At 42.1% G+C, this 27,251-nt stretch overlaps 2 protein-coding genes and 1 long non-coding RNA gene across 4 annotated transcripts in view; 1 reads left to right on the top strand and 2 right to left on the bottom strand.

The window, feature by feature from the left end:
• DZANK1 (double zinc ribbon and ankyrin repeat domains 1) overlaps positions 1-24,618 on the top strand; it is a 31,560-nt gene extending 6,942 nt beyond the window's left edge. The window contains exons 10-19 of the mRNA XM_065834514.2: positions 867-980; positions 4,758-4,850; positions 6,755-6,877; positions 7,920-8,084; positions 8,726-8,954; positions 14,738-14,841; positions 17,524-17,598; positions 18,561-18,657; positions 19,828-19,913; positions 21,744-24,618. Coding sequence (XP_065690586.1) covers positions 867-980; positions 4,758-4,850; positions 6,755-6,877; positions 7,920-8,084; positions 8,726-8,954; positions 14,738-14,841; positions 17,524-17,598; positions 18,561-18,657; positions 19,828-19,913; positions 21,744-21,779 — 1,122 coding nt within the window. The 3' untranslated portion in view covers positions 21,780-24,618. The remainder of the gene's footprint in view (positions 1-866; positions 981-4,757; positions 4,851-6,754; positions 6,878-7,919; positions 8,085-8,725; positions 8,955-14,737; positions 14,842-17,523; positions 17,599-18,560; positions 18,658-19,827; positions 19,914-21,743) is intronic.
• Positions 13,336-20,933, bottom strand: LOC139827509 (uncharacterized). 2 transcript variants are annotated; one of them, XR_011738152.1, is made up of 4 exons: positions 19,895-20,933; positions 18,167-18,337; positions 14,776-15,751; positions 13,336-13,927 (listed from the first exon to the last, which is right to left on the bottom strand). It is a non-coding gene; the product is annotated as an uncharacterized lncRNA (long non-coding RNA). The 2 variants fall into 2 exon arrangements; XR_011738153.1 differs by having other exon boundaries at positions 14,776-14,911.
• Positions 24,619-24,731: 113 nt separating the features above from the next.
• BIRC5 (baculoviral IAP repeat containing 5) lies at positions 24,732-26,918 on the bottom strand. Its single transcript, XM_065834515.2, has 4 exons — positions 26,754-26,918; positions 26,552-26,661; positions 26,234-26,351; positions 24,732-25,988 (listed from the first exon to the last, which is right to left on the bottom strand). Exons 1-4 carry the CDS (start codon positions 26,877-26,879, stop codon positions 25,905-25,907), a joined length of 438 nt encoding a protein of 145 aa, XP_065690587.1. The 5' UTR covers positions 26,880-26,918; the 3' UTR covers positions 24,732-25,904.
• Between the last annotated feature and the right edge of the window lie 333 nt (positions 26,919-27,251).

Here is a 27,251-nt window from a genome sequence, read left to right as displayed (position 1 = left end):
TCGTTTGTGAAGCTCTGTTCTGGTTGCTTTATTTGATTCAATACCTTTAACAGTGGACCTGATGTAATTCTTAAATTATGGGAAAAATTAACCATAGTTTCCTTCAAGTGCCATATATATTAATAAGGATAATGATGAAAAAGTAAATAGTGTTTTATTCACTTGTGCCAGGAAGCATCACCAAATTCAGATTCCTCCTCGTCCTGTAACAATTACCACATCTTCAGGACCTGCATATGCATCTTATTCCAGTGCTAACTACTGCAGTTAGTTAATTATTGACTAGTGCTTATATGATAGCTGTAGAAGATCTAGCTAATATGCCTGAAACCTTGAATGGTGGCATGTGTGGACATATGTAAGGGCACTGAGTTTTTACAGTGATACCTGTGACCATCTTCTCTAGGCTCTTCCCAAGAGATAATAACCTGATCTAACAAGTCAATAGTGTATTTATTTTCCCCTGTATCATCAGAAAGTTGTCTTGTCTGGGGCAATGTTGTAGTTTCAAGTGATGACAGAGAATATTCAGCACCTCTTTAGTTTAGGTTTGTAATTTGGAGGATTTGAACTACTACCTGCACACATTTTATAGTAACATTTGAAATTAATTGAAAATTTACTTAGTACCTTTCTGGCATATTTTTAGTGGTCAGCAAAACATTCTCTTTCTAGTTTTCTTTGTATTATCTTAATAGCCTTTGATCTATGAGGATCAATAGAAGCATTTGTTGCTGTCAGTTTCTATGTTTCCAGTGAGTTTGCTGCTGATGTAGACTCTAACCAGAAAAATATTGAAAATCTCTTTATAATCTTACTGATCTCATAATGGTCCTTAACGTGCTGTGATGTGGCTTTTTCTTCAGATGGCACCGTGTCTTGAATGCAGACATCTTGTGCCAATGAATACACCCACTTGCATCGTATGTGAGTCGCCAATAGCTCCACAGCTGCAGCCCCAAACCAACATGTGCATAAAGGTAATTGAGAATAAATATAACAAAATAGCAATTTATGTCCTGACATGCATTTTTCTAATGGATGACTTCATTACAAATATTTTGATCCAACTTGGTTTGTGTAATTACATTATGACAGATTTAAGAGTTAGTAAAGGGGTGTCAAACTCATTTTCAGTGGGGGCCACATCAGCCTCGTGGTTGCTTTCAAAGGGCCAAATGTAGGAGTAGTTACATTTATACAGTCCTAAAATTACATTTGGCCTTTTGAAGGCATCCACGAGGCTAATGTGGCCCCCTGAAAATGAGTTTGACACCCCTGAGTTAGTACGATGAAAACCACCTTGAATAGAAAGAATCATTAAAGGTAAACCACATACACTCAGGAAAGCATGCTAAAGAGCACGTGATGCAGCAGTCTGAATGACAGGAGTGCATGCACATGTTTCCTAAAGAGATATTCTATGATTTATGGCCTTAGTATTACTAACCATCCTAAGTTTATTAAATATGTCTTCATGACTGGTCACCTCATTTGATTGTAAGTGCTTAGCACAGATGGGCTGGCAGGACTGGGGCAGTGGGTATATTGCATGGGGGAGCCTTGTGTGGGTAGACAAGGAGTTCCTGTCAAAACTCAAATATAAAAAGGAAGTATACAGAAGATGGAAGCAGGGACAGGTAACCTGGGAGGAATATGCAGAGATGTTGTTAGGAAAGCCAAAGCCCTGATGGAGCTGAATCTGGTGAGCGATGTCAAAAGCAACAAGAAGGGCTTCTATACGTATATGAATACCAGAAGGAAAACTAGAGAAAATGTGGGCCCCGCAGCTGAATGGATTAAGGGACCTGGTGACACAAGACATGGAAAAGGCTGAGGTACTGGCTGCGCTCTTCACTTCAGCCTTTACTAGTAAGATCAGCCTTCAGAAATCCAAGGCCCTGGAGACCAGAGGAGAAAGTCTGGTGGAAGGAAGACTTACATTTTGATGGAGGAGAATCAGGATAGAGAAAACTTAAAAAAAGTGGATATACATAAGCTCATGGGCCCCTGATGGGGGATGTACTTATGAGTCCTGAGGGAGTTGGGTGATGGGATTGTTCAATAGTCTTTGAACAATCGTGACAACTGGGAGAGGTTCCTGAGGAATGGAGGAAATGAAGTCTCATTCCTATCTTTAAAAGCACATGAAGGAGGACCCAGGGACTTACCCTGGAACAAGTAATCCTGGAAACCATTTCCAGGCATATGAAGGACAAGAAAATTGTTGGGCATAGTCAGTGTGGATTCACAAAAGTGAAGCCAGGATTAACTAACCTGATACCCTTTTAGGATGAAATGACTGGCTTGGTAGATGAGAGGAGAGCAGTGGATATTGTCTACCTGAACTACAGCCTCACAGTGAAGCTGCTGAAGTATGGGCTGGATGAGCAGTTAGTGAATGGATTGAAAATGGGCTGAACAGCTGAACCCTGGGAGTGATGATCAGTAGCACAATGTCTGAATGCAGGCTATCAACTAGTAGTGTACTCCAGGGCTCAAGACTGGATCTGATCCTGTTCAACATCTTCCTTAGTGATCTGCGTGATGGGGCAGACTGGACCCTCAGCAAGTTTGCTGATGATATGAAACTGAGAGGGGTGACAGATACACCAGAAGTTCATGCTGCGATCCAGAGGGACATGCTGGAGGAATGGACTGACAGGAATCTCATTAAGTTCAACAAGGAAAAATGTGAAGTCCTGCACCTGGGAAGGAGCAACCCCCTGCACCCATATATGCTGAGGGGCACACACCTGGAAAGCAGTTTTGCATAAAAGGCCCTGAGGATCTGGTGGACACCAAGTTGACCATGGCTGAGCAATGTGCCTTTGGGGCAAGAAAGTCTATGGTGTCCTGGGCTGTATTTAGAAAGTGTGTTGCCAGCAGGTCAAGGGAGGTCATCCTTCACCTCTACTCAGTACTGGGGAGGCTGTATCTGGAGTACAGTATTCAGTTCTGGGCTTCCCAGTACAAGAGAAACATGGACATACTGGAGAGAGTCCAATCAAGGGCCACAGAGGTGATTAAGAAATTGGAGTGTCTGGATGAAAGACTGAGAGAGCTAGGACTGTTTAGTCTAGATAGAAGAAGGCTCAGACATTGATAACCAATGTCTATAAATACCTGAAGGGAGAGTGCGAAGAGAACGAAGTCAGGCTCTTTTCAGTGGTGCCCAGAGAAAGGACCAGAGGCAACAGACACGAACTCACACACAGGAGGTTCCATGTGAACATCAGGAAACACTTTTTTACTGTGAGGATGACTGAGCACCTACACAGGTTGCACAGAGAGGTTGTAGATTCTCCATCCTTAGACATATTCAAAAACTGTCTGGACATAGTCCTAGGAAACATGCTTTAGGTGACCTTGCTTGAGCAGGGGGATTGGACCAGATGACTTTCAGAGCTACCTTCCAACCTTAACCATTCTGTGTGATTTTGTGATAATTGCAAAGGATGCTGAAAGGAAAGTACTGGCTGAAGACAGATAAGAAAGAAGATTTGTAATCTGAGGCTTGATGTCAAAGTAGATCATAGAAATTGGTCCAAATTTAATGTTTTATGGTAGCCCTGATGTAGGTGCAAAGGCAGACCTGAACTATCTGGTGGCAGCCTTCAAAATATTAGACTAATTACACTTGGCTCTGCTGGAAACTCACATGTTAATAGTGAATGTCCTAAGATCTTTTAGGGCACCCTCATGGTATGTTGTTGTTGTTGTTATTGTTATTGTTATTATTATTCCTTGCAGATACCAGACTATCTGTTTTCATAGAATCATAGAATGTCCTGAGTAGGAAGGGACCCACAAGGATCATCAAGTCCAACTCCTGTCACTGCATCTGACAACCCCACAGTTCACACCATGTGTCTGAGGGTGTTGTCCAGTCTCTTCTTGAACACTGTCAGGCTTGGGGCTGTAACACCTCCCTGGGGAGCCTGTTCCAGTGCTCCACCACCCTCTGGGTGAAGAACCTTTTCCTAATGTCCAACCTGAACCTCCCCTGGCACATCTTCCTGACATTCCCTTGGGTTCTGTCATTGGTCACTAAAGAGAAGAGTTCGGCACCTGCCTCTCCTCCTCCCCTTGTGAGGAAGCTGTAGACTGTGATAAGGTCTCCTCTTAGTCTCTTCCAGGCTGAACAAACCAAGGGACTTTAGCCCCTCCTCATACAGCTTCCTCTGGACACTCTCCAGTAGCTTTATATCTTTTTTTATCCTGTGGCTCCCAGAACTGCACACAGTGCTCCAGCTGAGGCTGCACCAGTGCAGAGCAGAGTGGGACAATCACCTCCCTCACTCAGCTGGCAATGCTGTGCTTGATGCACCCAGGTTGGCCCTCGACTGCCAGGGCACGCTGTTGGCTCATGTTCAACTTGGAATCGATCGGAACTTCCAGATCTCTCTCTGCAGAGCTGAGTCTGTATGTACAGCCAGGGTTGCCGTGTCCCAGGTACAAAATCCAGCACTTGCCCTTGTTAAACTTCATGTGGTTGGTGACTGCTCAGTTCTCCAGTTTGTTCAGATTCCTCTGCAGGGCCTCTCTGCCTTTGAGAGTGTGAGTGCAGTGACTAAGCAAACTAACATTGATACATACATATAATATGTACCTTAATATATACATATAATATATACAAAGATCTGGAGGTATTGATACTGGATCTCCTGAGGAAACTGTACCATAGTTTTTTAAAAAAAAATGTTGTTCGTAGTTTTCAAATACTATGTGAAATGTATTTTTTCTCTTTTTAAAAGGGCAAAGTAATTTGTCAGGCATGTGGCACAGGAAATCCTCTCCACCATAAACACTGTGTGACTTGTGAAAGCAAACTCCCTGAAATACAGATGGTAAGGCTTCTTGCATCAATCGCAGTGGGGTTAATCAAATCAAAGCATAACATCCTTTCACTTTGGAAAACAGAATCATATCACTGTGTGCCTATGGTACAAAAGCAGAGATTCCCTCCCTTATGCCATATGCAAGCCCAGCATTCCCACGGATGTTCCATCACAAATGTCCAGCTAAACGTAAGTGTATCGTATACTTTCAGGTTTTTCCTGTGGAAGTCAGGATTGCAAATGTCATTGTAAAAGCTCAGAAGGCTCATAGTAAATGAGTAGTCTTGACTCCAAGGCAGTCTTGTTTGCATTCATGTTATTTTCAATTGCAACAGAAAACTTGAGTATACACATCAGGACGATCACTCTTGTTGATTTCAATTATTTTGTGAAAATAAAAGCTTCTTTTACTTTATTTTATCTCTATTTGCTGCTTTTCCCGCATGCATGCAGCTACTATGCTTGTGTTTGGCTGTGACTCTGCACAAAGGTGAGAAAAGCAACAATAAGCGTTGTCCCCAAAATGGCTGTTTGTTTCAACTCCCCATTTAGATTGTTCATTTGTTCCCTTAGAAGAATTTTACTTTCATTTCTGAAGAGCCTTGTATTAAAACCTTATGGTACATTTAATTTCTTCAGGTTATGTTAAATACAGAAATGAGAGAAGAATAATGATTTGTGAGTTTAAATCTTCTGATTATATTGGAAACCTCCTGAGTTCTAAAACTGTCAGTAGCTAGAGGTAAAGATCTCTTGTATAGCCACTGAGGTGTCATTTCAAAGTGAATTTCAGTAGGAATCTATACTTACCTAAGATAAACATGTGTTTAGGTGCTTCACTGGGTGTAGATATTACTACATAGCTGCATATGACTTGAATGGTGAGATCTGTAGTAGCTAAGAGAGAAAGCTAAATGCTTACTAACAATTATTAATAGGAATCAGAATTTTTACTACTAATGGTGATTAATTAGTGATAACCAATAGTAATTCCTGAATAATTAATAATTATGGTATTACTATTAATGGTTATTAAATAATTTAGATTTAGAACCTATTTAGACTCATGCTCTTGTAAATTTTATCTTCCAAACGAACCCCCAAATTACATCATTCAAATTACAATGCAGGCCACAGAGGAAAGTGTGGCTATTTCATGTTTCCTTACTTGCTGTTGTGGTGTATGCAATCAAAATAATTTTCCTTGGGTTCTGTTCCTTATCTATATTCCTGACTTGCAGAGAAAATAAACTGCCTAAGCCCTGAGGCAAAACCTAGCAAAACTTTTTAAGACTCACTTGTCCTAACTAGGATCTATACCCTACCTGTAGAAGTTTCAGCTGAATAATCCATTTTATTTTGAATACCCGTGTAAGTTAATTGTAGTAGGAAAGCTAGGTAGTATATAACTTGTATACGGTTAAAGAACGCAAAAAAAAAACAAAAGTAGCAAATACCAAACTGAGAGAAAACTCATGGTCTGAACACATTCTGCTGTACTGCTACAAGGAAAGGTACAAAGGAAAAATAGCTCTTGTGTTTTGGATTTGAAAATATAAGTTTATCAGGAAAGAAACCTCCCTCTCAACTTCAAGTGTACTTGTACATGGGCCGTATTAATAAATACTCAGTGTACAAGGATGTAATTGATAAGGAATTTTGTGGGGTTTTTTTCACTCAGTTCTGCTACAAATATTTAAACATTAATGCCACGTTTTACTGTGGTTTTGTAATGAAAAGAAAATATAGCTCTGATCCAAGTCAGTCTGTTGCTTATTCTAAGCTGAAATAATTCTTTTAGGCTAAATATTACTTTATGTTATCAAAGTAACTTTCCTCTTTTCCCTTATTTGGCTTGGGAGCTTTTGTTCAAAAGAAGTGTTTTCTCACTAATCCTTGTTTTGTTTTATTAGCCCATGTTTGGAGGAGACACTCCCTCACCCTACTACAGCCAGCAAAGGAAGACAGTTTTGTGCTCAAAATGCAATCGTGTCAACCAATGTGATGCCCGTTTCTGTGACTGGTGTGGAGCCAAGGCATGTGCTCTCAGTGTTTGTGCTGACAAATCTATTTTTACTTATCTGTGACCTAAAGCAATTTCAATATTCTCTTTGCAAATCTCCCATCAGTTAGTACACAGCTTATTAGTATCAAAATACTTGCTTAGAGCACACAGGATTATGTAAAGAAAAATGAAGGGCTTAGATGGCATCCCCACCCCTCAGCAGTCAGTGACTTAAGGGTTTAGAGGTGTATACAAATTACCATGAGTCAATGACCTGATGCTCATTGCATCAGTTGAGATGCAATAGCTGTGTAGTTTGCAAAGTAACTTATCCATCAACGGTTAAAGTACAGGCTAACCTAATGCAAATTTCTCCATATCTACATTGGGCTATGGTCACCTATCCAGGCAATTAACAGAGATGAGATGATGCATGCGATTTTTTTTGGCTGAAGCCTTTACTAGCTTCAGTAAAGACAAGTACTTAACTGCTGTTCAGTAGAGCTTTGCATGATACAATCAATGTAAACAACTTCCCCTAGCTTATATTTTATAGGTACAGTTTTCAATCTAAGATCACTCTCAAGGAGAATATTTTTGTTTTCTGTTAGCTGAGTCTACATAAAATTTGAAACATTACCCTATATGCATACATAAGCATTGGTCCTGTACTGTACCAGGGGACTCAGGGATGGGAGGAGTGGTGGTGTTAAAACTGAACTGTAAACAACTGCCATCAATATTCAGTATCAGAGCACCAAGCTAGTAACGACAGGGCTTTGCCAAAGAAAATAATTATTTTTGAAAGTATGTGTTAAAAAAGATACCATAATGCTAGACTTATCTGGAAAAAATGTTTGCCTCTGTAGCATAGTGTTGAGATATCTGAAGATTTAGTGCCTTGCATCTGCCCATGTGTTAGCAGTCTGATAGCCTGGTTAATATTTCTAATCTTAACAGCTTTGGGTAGCACTACTTTACTTCCTTTTTTTTATTCATGCCACCGCTTTTATAATTCCTAAATGATGCATCATATGTTTCTGTAGTAACAAGTGTTTAATTGAACTTTCCAGCCTGGACCTCCTCCATCCTACTTTACTTGTTTCAAGTGTGGCACAAGCAACCATCCGTATGCTCGCTTCTGTGGGTCCTGTGGTGTTTACATAGAGCCTCCGTCAAGGATGGGTTCTCAGAACAGCAGTCTTGTAGATGCTGGGGACTCACTGGGGTTTTCTGAGGTAAGACATATGATATTACAAAACCAGGTTTGAACGCAGATAAAAGGCTCATCCACTGTGGGTGTAGATTCACACAACTCCATTAATTTCCTCTTTGAGACAATGGTGTGGCCTGTGAGCATGCTGACAGCAAAACTCAGAATATATTTATTCTGAGAACTGCTTTCTACCAAAAAGTAGCCTTAGCCAAAGGCCTTAATCCTGCTTTGTTCTAAATAGCCAAGTAAGAAACAATCGGCTTTTCAGAAGTCGTAGCTCTTTAAGTACTTTTATCTTACTACGTGTTAGTTATTTGTGTCCTGCTGATACAAGGTATTATTTCATGCATATGTAACAGTGTTTTTGAAACTGTGTTTTAAGAAAGACTGTAATACTTAGCAAGGCCAGCTTTTGTCCTGCAAAAGCATACCTGTCATTCTACTGGCCATCATGAAGAGTTTTGCTTTTCCTTGAATATTTGTGATAAGTTGCATCATTGTTACAGGCTGGTAATTAGAATCAAGAATTGTTGATTATTCTTCCTGCTAGCTTATTTGTTCCTTTATGATTTTGTGTACTGTTCGAGTTAATTTCTGCTTGTAAGGCATTTAATTCTGTCTATTTATATTACTTTCACTTTTTCTTCACCTCTACCCCAACAGGATAAACGATTTCAAACTCAAGTTGCCTGGCAGCCTCTTCCTGTCTCCTTGCCCAAATCAGGGGCAGAACTAAAAGAAAGAGAAGATAAAGGAACCCAAACCATTGGACTTTTTTACCCATCTAGCAAACTGTTGGAAAAGAAGGAACTTGAGCTGATTTCACACCAAAAAAAAGTGGAAAAGATGAGTGACCATAACCCTCTCCTGACAGCCATTAGTCCTGGAAAAGGTCAGGAGTTTTGATTTTATGTTTTCTAAACAAAACTGCGATGTATGACCTTGCTTTTTCTCAAAAAAAAGATTATAGTTTCTGGAATGTGCCATCCATCCGTAGGACATGGATTTATATTATTACAAGTCTGTCTTCTCACCAGTCACTTGTAAATGCAGTGCCTTAGAATTCACAGAACCATAGAATCATTCTGGTTGGAAGAGACCTTCAAGATCATTGAGTCCAACCATTAACCTAATACTGGCACTAAACCATGTCCCTCAGAACCTTTTAAACACCTCCAGAATGATGAAACCACCACTTCCTCGGGCAGCCTGTTCCAATGCCTGACAACCCTTTCCATGAAGAAATTTTTCCTAATATCCAGTCAAAACCTTTGCTATCACTGATGTCCATCAATAGCTAAAGGAAAGCCTCACTAATAAAGAGGGTCTGGTCGAAGCAGTAAAGGTTGAGGGCTGCCTGGGTTGCAGTGACCACGAGATGGTGGAGTTCAGCATCTCGTGTGGCAAGAACAGAATAGCAAGTAGAATTGCAGCCCTGAACTTTGGCAGGGCTAATTTCGGCCTTTTCAAGCAATTGCTGGGGGAAATCCCATGGGCAAGACTGCTTGAAGGAAAAGGGGCCCAAGAGAGCTGGATCACATTCAGAGATTGCTTCTTCCATGCTCAGGATCAGAGCATCCCCACACGTAGGAAGTCGAGGAAAGGAGCCAGAAGGCCTGCGTGGTTGAATAGGGATCTGTTGGGTATGCTCAAGCAGAAGAGGCGAGTTTACAGGTCATGAAAGCAGGGACTGGCCACTTGGGAGGAATATAAGGCTGCTGTTAGAGGATGTAGGAAGGCAGCTAGGGTAGCCAAGGCCTCCTTAGAATTACAGCTGGCGAGAGGGGTCAAGGACAGCAAGAAGAACTTTTTCAAATACATAGCAGATAAAACTAATACCAGAGGCAATGTAGGCCCACTGATGAATGAGGTGGGTGCCCTGGTGGCAGAAGACACAGAGAAGGCAGAATTGCTGAATGCCTTCTTTGTCTTTGTCTACTCCGCTGGAGGCTGTCCTGGGGAACCCTGTACCCCTGAGACCTCGGATGAAGCCAGGTTAATGGAGGAGTTTGCTTTAGTCGATGAGGACTGAGTTAGGGAACAATTAAATAGTGTGGACATCCATAAATCCATGGGTCCAGATGGGATGCATCCACGGGTGCTGAGGGAGCTGGCTGAAGTCATTGCTGGACCGCTCTCCATCATTTTTGCCAAGTCTTGGGAAACGGGAGAGGTGCCCGAGGATTGGAGGAAAGCAAATGTCACTCCAGTCTTCAAAAAGGGCAAGAAGGAGGACCCGGGTAATTATAGACCGGTCAGCCTCACCTCTGTCCCTGGGAAAGTAATGGTGTCATCTCAAGGCATATCAGGGATAAGAGGGTCATTAGGGGCAGTCAGCATGGCTTTACCAAGGGTAAGTCATGCTTGACCAACCTCATAGCCTTTTATGAGAATGTAATAAGGTGGATGGATGATGGCAGGACGGTGGATGTGGTCTACATTGACTTCAGTAAAGCCTTTGACACAGTCTCCCACAGCATCTTCACAGCTAAGTTGAGGAGGTGTGGTCTAGACAATAGAGTAGTGAGGTGGGTTTCAAACTGGCTTAAAGAGAGAAGCCAGAGAGTGGTAGTCAATGGTGTGGAGTCTAGTTGGGAGGCCAGTATCTAGTGGAGTGCCTCAGGGGTCAGTACTGGGGCCAATATTATTCAATATATTCATTAACGATTTAGACGAGGGAATTGAGTGTACTATCAGCAAGTTTGCTGATGACACTAAGCTGGGAGGAGTGGCTGACACGCCAGAAGGCTGTGCTGCCATCCAGCGGGACCTGGACAGGCTGGAGAGTTGGGCGGGGGATAACCTGATGGAATTTAACAAGGGAAAGTGTAGAGTCCTGCATCTGGGCAGGAACAACCCCAGGTTCCAGTATAGGTTGGGGAATGACCTATTAGAGAGCAGTGTAGGGGAAAGGGACCTGGGGGTCCTGGTGGACAACAGGATGACCATGAGCCAGCACTGTGCCCTTGTGGCCAGGAAGGCTGATGGCATCCTTGGGTGTATTAGAAGGGGGGTGGTCAGTAGATCGAGAGAGGTCCTCCTTCCCCTCTACTCCGCCCTGGTGAGACCCCATCTGGAATATTGTGTCCAGTTCTGGGCCCCTCAGTTCAAGAAGGACAGGGAACTGCTGGAGAGGGTCCAGCGTAGGGCAACAAAGATGATTAAGGGAGTGGAACACCTCCCTTATGAAGAAAGGCTGAGGGAGCTGGGGCTCTTTAGTTTGGAGAAGAGGAGACTGAGGGGTGACCTTATTAATGTTTATAAATATATAAAGGGTGAGTGCCACGAGGATGGAGTCAGGCTCTTCTCAGTGGCAAACAATGATAGGACAAGGGGCAATGGGATCAAGCTGGAACACAAGAGGTTCCACTTAAATTTGAGAAAGAACTTCTTCTCAGTGAGGGTGACAGAGCACTGGAACAGGCTGCCCAGGGAGGTTGTGGAGACTCCTTCCCTGGAAACATTCAAAGCCCGCCTGGACACATTCCTGTGCGACCTCACCTAGGCGTTCCTGCTCCAGCAGGGGGATTGGGCTAGATGATCTTTTGAGGTCCCTTCCAATCCCAAACATACTGTGATACTGTGTGATACTGTGATACTGTAATAGCAATATCAAAATTATGGTTACTGACCCCTGTGAAGCCTTACTAATTTGCTAGTAGTTTGATTTCCTCAGATCCTAGAAGATCAGGACAGGTGTCCTATATTTGAATTGCAAACCACTGAACAGCTACCCCACCTCCCAGCACCCTTCCCACCCCTCGCAACATGATGTTCAGTTAGAACTGCGATACCACCTGCTTGTATTGTTTAACAGAACTCTGAGACGCAGGGGATCATAGCTCTTGAAAAATACAATGGGGCTTGTTTATGTGAAGAGCTTGTTTGGGGTGCTGTTTTGGAATAAATTATGGAAGTTTCAGAAGCAAAGGAAACTAGAGAAAGGGATTCTTAATAGGATTACAAAAACTAGGATTGCTAGAAATCTTGAGAGCTCTTGTAGGACCCATCTTCCAGCTCCCCAGAGGTATTTGTGTGTCTACATCGCTCATTGCAGAGACCATCCACGCACAGACTCCTGTATCAGTACTGCAGATAACTTTGTTTCAGTCCGTGGTTTGATCAGTTAGTTCTTTGTGAAAGCACTTAACTGTTTGCTGCCATTTAAAAGTTTGCAATTTTTAGAGATTTCAGTTTTACTGTCCTGGAAAAACATCAGCTTTCAGGATCCCAAACCCTTGAACAAAGTCCATCAGTATTAACTAGGCACCTGTTAAATGGCCCGATTTGGAAAATTGTCTTTAATCTCCCAGGGCAGTCCAGCTTTGCAGTCCAGAGAATAAGTTAATTTATATCACTACAGCATCAAACCATGGTTTGAAGGAGCAGTTACTTTTTTGATCTCCTTTTCCATCACTAGATCTTCTCTACAATCAGAGGGTCAGCCTCATAGGCCATCATAAGAATTATTTGTTGGGTAGAAAAAGTTGCTAAAGAATGTTAGAAATTCCTGTTTTGAAACTGTATATAAATATCCAGATGAGGCACTCTTCTTTTAAAAATTATCACTAGGGAAATCTGTTTTCTTGTTCCCATACTCTGAAACATGGTGTTTTCTCTTATACATCACACAATGCAACACTTTACTCAACATGTCAGGGAGCTTAATTTAGTCAGAGATAATAAAGGACTGGCCCATAATAGTGCTGAGGAAAAAAAAAAAAAGTAGCACTGAACAGTTATATATCTCTATCAGAAGTACAGCTCTTGACTTGTGAGTGAGAATTCCTTTCACTGGAAAAGGTTGGGAAGAAATTCTGAACTGCTTTTGAACTATGTTAATTTTATCCATTTAGCAGCGGTAACATTTAAGTTGTACAGTGTAATGTAGTCTTCTTTAGACCCTGCCAGGGACTGAAGAACATATTTCATTCTATAAATCAATAAATGTCTGTTAGAATCAAGTTTTTCATGCTGTTCCCTTTTCTTGATGCTGAACTGTATATATGTCTTGAAACTACATGTGTCAACAAGACCATACACTATCACGCAGGAAAATCTTGTTTATATATGCTGAATACCTTCATTATTTCTTCAAGTCAAAGAGTATTAGATGTTTTTAAATATAAGTGATTAAATAAGTTATTTTAAAATTACTATTTCGTGACCATACAGGCCTTATTTTCTTTGTGACGATTAAAAAAAAAAAAAAAGTTGGGACAGGAAGAAACAACAGCAGTACCAAAACACTAATGGTTTGATTTGTACTGTATTTCTCTTTTTATTGCTGTATTTTCAGTCTGTTTTGAACAGGAGCCAAGTCATTTACCAGGTAAACCTTAAAAAGAAGCCTCCCCTTTTCAACTGTAACAACAGCAAATCAGAGTCATCAGCATGAATTAAAGTATTCCATCAGTGCTGCCAAAAATCCTTTCACATGTATTAAAACCCCAAACATGCAATAATACGTTCCTGACTATCTGGATTTTCTGAAATAAATTCTGGGGATCTAGTTATGAGCTAGTTTATTGCAAAAAAGTACTGACTTCTCTGGAGGGATCACTCACCAAGTAGCAGTCTAGCTTAGATTTTTTTAATTACTATTTTCAACTTCCATTAATTTTTGCATCTGAGACCACAGCAGGGAAAAATTTCTATTGCTCTGCGGATCCTTCATTTTTATTCCTTTAAAACTGCCTAACAAATAAGACTTGCTGTTTTAGTTTATCATAGTTTCTACCAGTTTGGTCTTGGAAGATTCCTCCAAACACAAATCCTTGTGCACTTGTATTCTCTTGTAAAAGTCAGAGAGCAGCACTTTTCTTCTGATTTGGCTTCTTTTGACTGTTTTGAGCTTCACCTAACCTGAAGAGAAAGATAAGGTCAGATCAACTTCATTATTTAAGTGAGGTTACCAAGCCTACACAATTTATTTACAACAAAATAAATCATGCTCTGTACTTTCAAGTATGCTCAAAAATCAAATTAGCCAGATCCAGATATCAATTACGTAAGAATGAGAACAAGTCTTTTTTTTTTTTTTCTTTCTCTGATGAAAACAGAATGTTGCTTCGGAAATACTTGGACAGGAGCTGCAAGAACTCTAAATGGCTTAAGATGAGTTTGAATCTAGGTGCATTCAGCCCCTCATGTTTCATGCCCTGAATGCTTAAGCTCTTAAAATGCTGTCCCATATATAACTGAAAGGAATTTATTTAGGGAATAATTTATACAGACCAGAATGCTGCGCAGCTTGAGTTACTATGTCTGCAGTTCTCAGATTTGGCTTATTGTTACCTGTGAGTGATCTGAAATCAACTAAAAAAACGCTCAATCATGAACAAGTGCTTAGTTGTAATATTGTACTTTTTTAAAAGTGATCTAAAATAGTGTGAGATACTCCTTCACACAGGGTCAGTTTTGATTATGAAGGACAATTTCAAGACATAATTTTGTTGTGAATAGAGGTGGCCTAAGAATGAAATATAACCTATGGATAAGACAGTATAACTTGCTTCTCATTTTCTTGATCAGATTAATTTTCTAAAGAAAAATTCAATTTTTTTTTTTTTGTCTCAGTGAAAATATGCTATCTTTTAAATCATCCATCACATGAGTATATGAAATCCATGACAGTTTCATGGATTTTTATCCTGCTTAACTCTCTCTGATCAGGTTACTGGAGAAAACAGCTGGATCATGTCTGCACTCACCTGAGAAGCTATGCACAGAACAACCTTGAATTCAGGGCACTGATTGGGGAACCTCGAATGGGAAAGGTAGGAAGGAGTTTGTAAGTAATATCTTCTTATGGAGCATCATGAAAATATTGTGGCTGCTGTGGACAATCTGTGGACAGAAACTGCAAAAATAAATGTCTCCCTTTTTAGATCTTGGCCTGTTTGTGTGTAATTTTTGTTTTGTTGTTCCATTTTTTGCTTAGTCTTTCACTGAAGATTTTTTTTCTGCTTTCTGTCCTATGGCAGTTTCTATTCTTCTTTCACCTCACAGCTAGAACAGAAGTGATAGAAGCCAGAAAACCCTTGCTCAGCTGCTTTTACAGTATCTCACAGCAGGCAATCAAGAAAAAGAAGGATCACTGACATCTGTGTAGTTGGTCAGTTAAATAAGCCCTGCTAAAAATGGAATGTAATGATGTGCTTGCTTCTGCTCCAAGTTGGATTATACCAGCAATTCTCTTTGGTTATATGATCTGCTTCTAGTGTAAATTATGCCAGCATCATAGGAAGAGGGTATTGCTTTTTTTTCTGGAGATGTTGTCTTCAGGTTGTCACCAAACTGCATTAAAATGATTAAAGGGATGATAGCAAGAAGGTAGAAACTGGAGATTCTTCCCAAAGGGTCTTAGAAGATAGGGCTGGTATGACAGAGAGATCATTTTGTCTCTGTCCTGAGTGGGGGATCAACTCTGCCTAAACTGTTCCTGACAGAAGCCTTGAAGCTTTTCAGTCTCACCAACAATGGAGATTTCACAGTTGCCCCAGGGAGTCCACTTCTGCACTCAATTATCCTTGCTGTTCAGCTGCAGTTCTGCATTGCTTTTTTTGGCAGCCCCGCTGAGTTAAGGAGTTTCATTCCTTCACACTGCTTCCTGTGTGCTGTCAGCACAACTGCTTGTGGCAATGTCCTGTGGACTGGATCAATGACTGACCCGGGCTAAAAGTGGTTCTAGAGGTAAAAAAAAGGGCATCAGGGCTAGCACAAAAGTAGGTTGGCAGTGAGCATCTCGAAGTGGGGTGCAGGCAGAAGTAGGGTTGGGAACTCTTTGAAGTGGCATAGCTACTGGGAAGCTTTTTCCCAGTGTTTGACCTAAGTCTCTATTGTTACAGTTCAAGCTCACTACTTAGCCTGTCCTGACTGATGTGGCACACCAGTCAGAAAAAAAAAAACAAAACTGTTTTAGCACACAGAAACAACTACATCAATATTGGGGATCAGAAATCTAGTTCTCATTTGGCAGATTACACTTTTGGGAGATATGAAACACCATCAGATACTTTGCATCTGAATTCTACACCACCTGAGACCTATTGGGTCCAAGACCAGTTGTGCTCCAGGTACCCAGCCCCCTGAGCCAGAAGACAGGGATTGGGAGCAGAATGAAACCCCAGTAATCCAAGGGGAAATGGTTAGTGACCTGCTACACCACTTGGACACCCAGAAGTCTATGGGGCCAGATGGGATACATCCAAGGGTGCTGAGGGAGCTGGCAGAGGTGATCACTAAGCCACTTTCCATTATCTATCAGCAAACCTGGCTAACCGAGGAGGTCCCAGTTGACTGGAAATTGGCAAAGGTGATGCCCATCTACAAGAAGGGCCAGAAGGAGGATCCAGGGAATTACAGGCCTGTCAGTTTGACCTCAGAGCTGGAGAAGGTCATGGAACAGATCATCTTGAGTGTCATCATGTGGCACATACAAGACAAACAAGCGATCAGGCCCAGTCAGCATGGGTTTATGAAAGGTTGACCAACCTGACCTGAACAGGCTGCCCAGGGAAGTGGTGGAGTCACCATCCCTGGAGCTATTTAAAAAGCATTTAGATGAGGTTTGAAGGGACATGATTTAGTGCTAGATTTAGGTTATGATTAGACTCGATGATCCTGAGGGTCTCTTCCAATCAAAATGATTCTACAATTCAGTGTGTTCAGAAGCTGTAGTACAAGTATAAATATAAAAGATATCTGCTTGATGGAAATGAAGTATAGGTCCAGTGCAACTTGTTTCCTTTGCTGGAGGATTAAAAAGATATGCCTAAAAAGTACTGTATTGCCTAGAGAAGGCTATTCCTGCTGTGTCATGGCTTTTTGTAATTCTATTGTCTTGAAACCACTGCCCGCGGAATTAACAGCCATGATTCACAGTAGATGCCAACTGAGTTTAATGCTGCTTTCTCAGTTTTCCTGTAAATTAGAAATATAATTAATCTTATCTTGAATTTCTCAGCCTGCTGCAATATAATCTTGTCAGCTTCATTCCAGTTCTTCGTAAACCCCTGTGCACTTTTTTATGTATAATTTCAATAGCCTTCTTGCCAACACTACTGTCTCAATGAATTAATATAGAAAGGTGCCCACATTTTACTACAGGTTGTGCTCCTATAGACTGGTACAACTCAAGCAGAAACCAGTTATCCTGGAGTAGGGAATCCTAAGGACAGCATGGGCTTCTATGCAGCTGCAAAATCTGTGTGGAGAATGACTGAACTTTAATGAAACATAGCATTATTACATCTTTTGGATTAATTTAGCATTTCAGTCATTCTGATATTTCCAGTTACTCAAAATACCACCTGCCCCTTGCTGAGTTAGATGGGAGGTGTTGGTACAATATCACAAGTAGGCAAAGGCCATGTGTGATTTTGTTGTGTGGCTCCATTCCTAAAACTATTTCTGTGTACTTTTTGTAAGAAATACTAATCGTTGCTCTTTCCCTCTAGATTAATTCTGCTACCATCCATGAGGATGACTATGAAGTCACTATTACATTGAATTACGCTCTTGCTACTAATAAGGTCAGTTCGGGGGATAAGGCCTGTTGTTAGGCAGCTGGTATAAAGCTGACACTAGAGCAGTCAGTGTAATACTAATACATTTTAAATTCAGGTCTAAACAAGAGATAGTTTTGTTCAAGGGGTGTTAACTCATCACTTCAGAGAAAGGAATCTCTTTTTGTATTGGAGCTGGCTGAACAGGTATCTTTATGTGATTAAGCCAGACTTCATGGTTATGTTGTTAACATCTTGCATTTCATTAGTTTGCTATTAATTATTAACATTCTTCTTTCAGCTGTTGCTGTTTGATCATTCTAACACCCCCTAGTTCTTGATCTTAGAGCCTCCTTCAGTATGCATACTGTGCTCTTAAGAAACAAGCTTAGTAATAATTTTCAGTGGATTGGAGGTAATGTTTACCAGAGCTTCTGTTAACTGTATTCAAACACTCGAAATCTCTACCTCCAGAATTACCATGTTCCAAAAAACACTTGCATATTCATTTCCAGCTTTTCAAATATGAAAATCTACCATTTCTAAGATCCAAAATTCGGACTGTATCTCTTGTGTAGAATCTTTAAAAGCTTACCTTGCCAAGTGGTGCCTCCAAAGGTGTATCACATCATTTCACAAGTGAGGAGTTAACCAGGTCTCCCAAGTGGCAGACACACTTTCATTTGGATGGGAATCTCCATTTTGTTGAGTGAGGTTGTGTTGCACTTTTTTTTTTCTTTTTTTTTTTTTAAATAAAAACAAATACCTACCACAAGGTTTAGGAAAAAAAATTACATTATTTTACCTCAAAACAGAGTTCAATTACATATAATAATTAGTCTTCTGTGAATTTGAGACCGATATTTAAAAGCCTATATATTTTTTTGTATGCTGAACATTTTCATTTTTTAACCACTGTTTGTGCCATTAAGATTGTAACAGCATTACATTATAATCTGATTTACTGCTTGCATTTGATGATTCTACAGGATATTCATACTAATAGATCAATGAAGTTTAGCAATCGTTACCTGAAGTCTGTAACAGAAGTTGGAGGCAGACAAGATGGCAGTCAGACTAGTTTTGGTGAGATTTTTTTTTTTTCCCCTCTGCCTTTATGATAGACCATAAATGTAGTAGTCAAGAATACAAAAGTAGTGCTTGGAAGGTTAGACACTGAGACAGGCAAATGAATATACTGGTACATCCTGCACCTCTTTAAGTCTCAAAATGTGGCTGAGTTGAGATTTAAGCAATGTGCAGACTCTATCAAAAACTCATGGGAGTGCTTCATCCCTAGAGGATAGCTGGAGAGGCTAGTAAACTGCAGCAGCAGCTCCTAGCAGTGTCTTTATTATAGGGATAAAATTTTAAATGCTTTGCATATTCTTTTACAATAGGAACTATAAATGTCAGTATTATCTCCACATTTGAGCTGTGCCAGGGACTTCGGCCTCAGCACATTTGGCAAAGATAAGAAATTATGAAATACATCAAATTCTAGACCTGGTTTTCAGAGATGCTTAACTTGCATCTCCCATTGGTCTCAGTAACAGCTCAACATTATAGGCATCTCATATTGGACTTAGGTTTTCATTAAATCAACTAGTTGTAAAGTCAACATTAGAATTCAGAAATTCCTACAGTATAATTTGACATACTTCAATTCACATATAAATTCTGGCCAGTTTGTTCTTCTAATCTGAGACTGGGCAAGTGGCAGCCACAGCACTAGGAGCTGGTTTTCTGGAGTGTCAATAATGTGACACTCCAGGTCAAAGGGTCCTCACATGCTATGTAATTTACTTATCAACTCTCCTGCACATTGTTAGATTGTATCTCTTAAAAGTAATGGACATATATATCTTGTCTTGTTCTTAAGCATTTGAAGGCTAAACAGCATTGAAAAATTGTAAGGTTTTTGGTCAAAACAATAAACGGATCTGAGTCAAGCCTGGTGAACAGCTGCAGCTAGTTAAAAAAAAAAAAGACTCAAACCCTCCAAAGTTCACATTTCATTGAATCTTCATTTCAAAATAGCAAGTTTTTAAGTCTGCCTGAGTGTAAACCTTTTGTTAAAACCAGTCTGATCTGCATGAAATATTTCATCACTTTCTCTTGTAGAAAATTGATAAATATTGCTTTCATTTCAACATAAAATACTTTTGTGGATAAATTATTTCCAGATCTCTCCCCCAAGTTCTTTTTAGAATACTGACTTTGCTTTGAATTAACACTTTTTTTCCTTTCTGTTAGGCAAAGATGATCATAATCTTTTCAATTCAAGAGGTAAAATAAAGAGAACAAAGTCAAGAACACTTACAGAAAAAGATCAGCTCCCCGTACGTATCTTCTGCCAATAAAGCAAAAACTATTTGTAGAGTAGCACTAACATGAAGGAGGACACCCAAGGGTAAAAATAGAAAGCTTTTAACACTGACTGGAGTGGGGAGGAGGGAAGGGGTCAAAAGTTCAACTTAATATAAAATCTGAAAATTGGAAGCTGACATTTATTACAGAGCTGGAAATAACTAATCATTGTTAGTACTGAAATCTTAATTAGATTGTTGCTCACATTTTTGGGCCCATTCTGTTTTACTGACACAGCATTAGGCTTAAAGACTGTTGCAGATGGATTTTGTTACAGTTTTTTCTCATAAGCAACATCAGATGTTGGCATTATCCTCTTCCCTTGACCCTTACTGGTTGGTTTGACTGCACAGGACATACTCTTGGCTGTGCTAGAACCACTGTTCAGTCAGACTGTGAACTAGACAGGAGAAGACAATCTACACAATAAGCTTTTTAGTCAACCTCAGCACAACTGAGGGCTCACTTCATGCAAGAAGCAAGACTTTATTTCCACTAGAGAGCAAATATCCTGGAAGCACTTCTTACTAAATGGATTGTCAGTAATGGCATAGGAATTTCCAAATGGGAAAGACACATTAATCTAAGCTTGGAACAGTGAGCTGACTCAACAGGTGGAAGAAGATATGGAGCTTTGTGATGAGCCCAGAGATAAAAATGCTTAGTCGAGTGACTGGACTTTCAAAAGGAAAGAGGAAGGAGGTAGAAACCTGTCAAGAAATAAAAGGAAAAGTTTTAGGTTTTGTGGAGTCTTAGTTGTTTTAACATTCAGTAAAGTAACTTCTGTGAGGCAAAACATTCCTTTTGTAAATAAAACATTTCTACAAGTTCTGGAAGCTTCAGAATTTAATTCTAGAGCAAAGAAGTTGTGCCCATATTTAATTTTACTGTGGTGAGCAAATCTTTGTACAGCCCTGGAGATCTGCAATGATGTAAAGCTAATAATTTTCAGATACATTTGCTGAATCAAGCCCTCAGTAGTGAGGTATTATCCTGGGTTATCCAACACTTGCTCAAATTCAGAAAGACATTCCCACAGAAGGGTTGTGGATAATCATACTAAGGCACTACACTGCACTCATGACACTGTGTGCATTTTACATCTTTTCTGAAAGGCAGAATATGGCCCACCTACTTGTATTTTCACTATGTGGAATGTTACTGGCTATTTTTGGTGGATAAACTGGGTCCAAATAGAAAAAGGAAGAATCATTTTGGTAGAACAATTGCTCAGTGAAATAAGCTACTGCTTGCTGAAGTTTCCCTTTCCAGCTCTTTGATGATTTACTGCATGAATGTTATCCTGGTATGAGACTTCAGCTTTATGCTTGGGAGGCACTATCCTTGCAATGTAACTGTCTTAAGATAGAAAGAGCATTTTAGAGAAGAAACAGCCTATTTTACATTTATATATGTTCTCTGCAAATTTCTTTTTGGCTGGTGTGTAAAGCACTCTCCTCTCAATTTGTCAAGGCCATACAGAAAAAAAAATATGCTAATTTTATAGTCTAGGGTCAAGTCCTCTGTATAGCAAAAGCAAGCATCATCTCTACCTTTTCGCTGTGTGGTAAGGTGCATCCTGACTGTGTGATCTACATTTGACTGCTCTTGTTAACTCTGGCTTTGAGCTAGGAGGTGACAAATGTTTTCAGATGAAACAATACCCCACAGTTTGAACAGTTCTCTGTCTTGAGCATAAAGTCCATTTGCCAACTTAAACTAGCATAATATTAAAGCAAGGTGGAAGCTGCAGAATCTTTATGGCCTTTAACAGCTCACCTTTCCTCTCCTGTGCATTCTAGGGAGCTGACCTAAACTGCATCAGCGATGAGGAATGACCTGCTCTCACAGTTGCTGTCCTTAACAACCACGTGGAAGCAATCCCCCTACTTGTGCAGAAAGGTGCTGACATTGACCAGCAATCAGGACTATAAGTGAACACTGATTCTCTGTCTCTGAACTTCTGAAGATTTACCAAAAAAGCACTTGTGCTCCAGTTTTAGAGAGGATTAAGTTCCCACCCCTTCTCCACAAATCTGTAGTCAAGGAGCTCCTTTCGAAAAACAACCCACAACTGAGCAAAGATAATGGTATTCGGAAGTCCTTTCAGTTGCCAGCTTTCTCATAATTTCTGTTAGGAAAGCGGCTGTTCTATTCAACTCCTTCCCCCACCACTTAAACTTAATATGATAAACCACAGTAAAGCCTACCAGAAAATAAAAAATAAAAACCAAACACACACAAACAAACAACAACAAAAAAACCCCAACACATAACTCCTAGTGTATTCTATATCCTCCTATTAATTTTCCGTAGTTTTAATTTGCTAGACCACTTCTCCATGTGCCAGAACAGTTTTAGAATAATAGAAACAAAGAATCATTTTGGTTGGAAGAGACCCTCAAGGTCATCAAGTCCAACCATAACCTAAATCTAGCACTAAACCATGTCCCTAAGAGCCTCATCTATATGTCTTTTAAACACCTGCAGGGATGGTGACTCCACCACTTCCCTGGGCAGCGTGTTCCAGTGCTTCACAACCCTTTCCAGGAACAATTTTTTTCCTAACATTCAATCTGAACCTCCCCTGATGAAACTTGAGGCCATTTCCTCTCATCCTATCACTTGCTACTTGGGAGAAGAGACCAACGGTCTCCATGCTACAACCTCCTTTCAGGTAGTTGCAGACAGCGATAAGGTCTCCTCTCAGCCTCCTTTTCTCCAGGCTGAACAGCCCCAGTTCCCCCAGCCGCTCCTCATCAGACTTGTGCTCCAGACCACTCACCAGCTTCATCAACCTCCTCTGAACTCTCTCCAGCACCTCAATGTCTTTCCTCTAATGAGGGGGCCCAAAACTGAACACAGCATTCAAGGTGGGGCCTCACCAGTGTACAAGGGTCCTGCTGGCCACACTATTCCTGATCCAAGCCAGGATGCTGTTGGCCTTTTTGGCCACCTAGGCACACTGCTGGCTCCTGTTCAGCCTGCTGTCAATCAGCACCCCCAAATCCTTTTCTGCCAGGCAGCTTTCCAGCCACTCTTCTCCAACCCTGCAGCATTGCCTGGGGTTGTTGCGACCCAAGTGCAGGACCTGGCACTTGGCTTTATTAAACTTCATACAACTGGCCTCAGCCCAATGATCCAACAGGTCCAGATCCCTCTATATGGCCTTCCTACCCTCCAGCAAATCAGCACTCCTACCCAACTTGGTGTCATCTGCAAATTTACTAAGGGTGCACTCAAGCCCCTCATCCAGATCATTGTGTAGAGATTAAACAGAATTGGCCCCAGTACTGAGCCCTGGGGAACACCACTCCTGACTGGCCACCAGCTGGATTTGGCTCCATTCATCACAACTCTTGGACCCGGCCCTCCAGCCAGTTTTTTATCCATCTCAGAGTACACACCTCCAGATCATGAGCTGTCAGCTTCTCCAGGAAAATGCTGTGGGATATGGTGTCAAAGACTTTACTGAAGTCTAAGTACACAACATCCACAGCCTTTCCTTCATCCACTAAGCAGGTCACCTTACCATAGAAGGAGATCGGGTTGATCAAACAGGACCTGCCATTCATAAACCCATGCTGACTGGGCCTGATCTCTTGGTTGTCTTGTATGTACCACATGATGTCACTCAGGATGATCTGTTCCATGACCTTCTCTGGCACCAAGGTCAGACTGGCCTGTAGTTCCCTGGATCCTCTTTCTAGCCTTTCTTGTAGATGGGCATCACACTTGCCAATTTCCAGTAAACTGGGACCTCCCCAGTTAGCCAAGACTGCTGATAGATAATGGAAAGTGGCTTAGTGATCACCTCCACCAGCACCCTTGAATGGACCCCATTAGACTTGTATGTGTCTAAGTGGTGTAGCAGGTCGCTAACCATTTCCCTTTGGATTATTGGGGCTTCATTCTGCTCCCAATCCCTGTCTTCCATCTCAGAGGGCTGGGTACCTGCAGCACAATTTGTCTTACTATGAAAGACTGAAGCAAAGAAGACATTTAGTACTTCAGCCTTTCCCTCATCCTCTGTCACTATGTTTCCCCCCGCATCCACCAGAGGGTGGAGATTCTCTTTAGCCCTCCTTTTGTTGCTGATGTATTTATAGAAGCATTTTTTGTTTCCTTTCACAACAGTACCCAGGCTCAGCTCTATTTGAGCTTTGGACCTTATTTTCTCCCTGCATAACCTCATGGCATCCTTGTAGTCCTCTTGAGTAGCCTGGCCAGTCTTCTTCCCTGCCAGCTCACCTTTCAGCACATGGGGACAGCCTGCTCCTGCACCTGTAAGATTACCTTCTTGAATACTGACCAGCCTTCCTGAGATCCTTTGCCCTTCAGGACTGTCTCTTAAAGGACTCTGCCAACCGGCCTCCTAAAGAGATTAAAGTCTGCCTTTTGGAAGTCCAAAGTAGCAGTACTGCTGACCGCCCTCCTTACTTCTCCTTATGTATTACTTTCTTAGGTAATAAGCATATTGCTTATTCCTCCTTTTCAGGCACAACACTGCTTTCCAGGAGGCAGTGCTGCTTGGACTGGAGGGAGGGGTGTATCCAAGTCCTGTTAGTGTAAGTACTGCAGCTGGGCCTCTAGCTCAGCTACAGGCTGCCCACAGTCTGCTTGCACAGATGTAGTTGGCAATACTGAATGGCCTGAGCCTGCCTGAGGCTCAGTGCTCTTATTTCACAGCAATGTCCCAGCAGGAAGCAGCATCCAGAAATTCTTAAGTCACTCTGCATCGACATTTACCTACAAGCCACTTCACTAATTCCAATAACTTTGAATGAATATAAGTAGAAAAAACAATCTGTTCTTTATTTACAGCTGCAGTGCAAGCATAAAAAGAATGCAAGAGGACAATCACCATATGATTTGGCTGTTGGAAATAATGAAATTATTTCATTGTTCACAAGTCAGCTTGGATAGGGAACATTGTACAAACTTAAGAAACCCAGGAACAGTAGTCTCAATAGTGTGTGATTGCAACTACCTTTTCCCAAGATGGAGCTGGAGGTTGAGTTTGGATGCACCTAAGCGCACACTTCCAGTTCTGTCTGCGGACTTCACAACCCTGTACAACCAACTCAGACCTTCTAACACCCACCTATTCTGTACAAGATTCCCCCATTCCTTCAGAGCACAATTCTTCACTGTCTGTGCTCAGTTCTGCAAGATTTGTTTTCCTTTCCAAACCTGTGCAAGGAGAGGGACCAACAAAACCTTCCAAAGCACAAGGACATTTTAAGGAGACCTGATAAACACTGCTGAAGATGGTTTGACACTTGAGCAATAGCACTGTAAGCTGTACTTTGATTAACTTATTTTCCATTTTGGAAGTTAACACTGCATTCAGTGCAGCTCACTGCATTAAAAGTCAGATTATTTTCCTCCAGGAAACTGAATAAAATTACTTTGCTGTTTTGCCTTTGACTTTTATTTATAAATGCATCAACATGAGGCAGCTGCCAACTACTAACAGAAATTTACAAGGATACCAGGCACACTAAGACCTGGTATAAGTAGACATTATTAGCCAGAATCCTAAATCCCTGAAGGAATTTTATAACTCCTTCCCCTTTTTATTTCCTAAAGTATCCAAAAGCATTAGTATATGGACTGTAAAAATGGAAGTGCCTGCCAGCTCTTGCAAGAAACACAAGTTTTTGCACCAGAGCTACCAGCATCTTCAAATTGGAAACAGCTGTGTTTAAAAAAAAACAACAACCACAATTAAACCAACAGGAAGAACAGGAGAACCCCTGCAGAAAAAGATTATGTATGCAGTGCATCAGACCCCAGGTACTTCCCAAATACACTCAGGTGAGTGAAGAAGAATTCAGCCAGCTTCTCACAGAAACAGCTATTCTGAAAGCAGTCTCAGGAAACAGTCATTCAGTCGAAGTAGCAATGCCAGAGCACAGACACAAGACAGATGTCATCAGCAAGCAAGAAGCTACAGTAGCCTAGGAGCCTGCATTCTCTATGTAACGACGCGCAGCCTTGGCTTCATCTTCCACCTCAGTTGCCTTCTGAGAAATGTCTTTTTTCTGCAAAGAATAAAATTAGTACGTTACTGTCCACCAATAAACTGAGCATCATTCAGTTTCAAGGGGAAAGTGGGTTACCTCTTCCCTAAGACAGAGAACCAGGAATGAGGAAGCAACAAACTACTTTGGCAACACCATGGTAAGAAACCAAGAGGCCAGCTAAACAATCCCAAGACTAGAAACTAAATAACTCCTCCAGAATCTCAGGGCTGTAGAAGAATATTGTGGTGCCAATGTGTACGTACCACTGCATTTCTCATTCGTTCTCTGTCCAGCTTCAGGAACTCTCGCAATGTCAGGTCGGTAGGTTCTTTCCGAAGGGAGAGAAAAGCACAACCTGCAGAGTGTTTTTTGTGTTCCTCCCTGAAAGAGGAAAAACAAACAAACAAACAAACCAACCCAAACCAATTCACAAGACGGCACACACTGCCATTCTCCCCTGCCAAGCACCTCGGTCGCCAGCAGTGGTTTCGCGTCTGCCGCCATCCCCCCGCGCTGCGGCAGAGCTGCCAGCGGCCGGGAGCGGCCTTGGGAAGGGGCCGGGGGTGACACCCACTACTCACAGCGGGTCGTCGTCAGGCTCCCAGCCCTCCAGCTCCTTGAAGCAGAAGAAGCACTGCGCCACGTCGGGGCCGTTCTCGCTGGGGCGGTGCACGAAACCCGCCGCCGCCATCTGCGGCCACAAGGAGAACGGGAGGGCCCGTTAGCGCCGGCCGCCCCCGCCCGACCCCACTCCCATGGGTCTCGCTCCCCCGCCAGACTCACCCGCTCGGGCGTGCAGGCGCAGCCCTCAGTGAAGGGCCAGTTGCGAAAGGTGGCGGCGCGGGTGGGAGCGAAGTAAATCCGCCATTCCTCGGGCAGCGCCGCTGCCGCTCCCACGCCGGGCGCCATGGCTGCGTTCAAACGGCGGCGGTTGGGCGCGCGGGGCAGGGCGGGAGCGGCGCGGCCGCGCGGGCCGCCGGGAGCCGTAGTTCGGCCGCCGGGGCCGCCTCTGCGCTCCCGGCAGCTCCAGGGCAGCCGGTGCTCGGGGCGGGCAGGACACGCTAGCAGAGCCCCGGGCCGGGCGCAGTGCCAGTCACCTCCAGCCCTGCAGCGGCTCACAGAGGCCTGAGCCTCGGGAGACAAACTGCACCGGCCCAAACCGCCCTCTGGGCCTCAGGCCTCCCCCAGGCCTCGGTCTGAGGTGCGAGCCGTGCCCTCGGCAGCCCGGGGCTCCCGTTCCTTCCCCGCCCCACCACCACCCCACCCCGCACAAAGCCCATC

This window comes from Patagioenas fasciata, chromosome 3 (assembly GCF_037038585.1).
Source record: "Patagioenas fasciata isolate bPatFas1 chromosome 3, bPatFas1.hap1, whole genome shotgun sequence".
NCBI classification, from domain to species: domain Eukaryota; kingdom Metazoa; phylum Chordata; class Aves; order Columbiformes; family Columbidae; genus Patagioenas; species Patagioenas fasciata.
The sequence above is the reverse complement of the archived record's forward strand: the minus strand, read 5'-3'. Positions and strand labels throughout refer to the sequence as shown.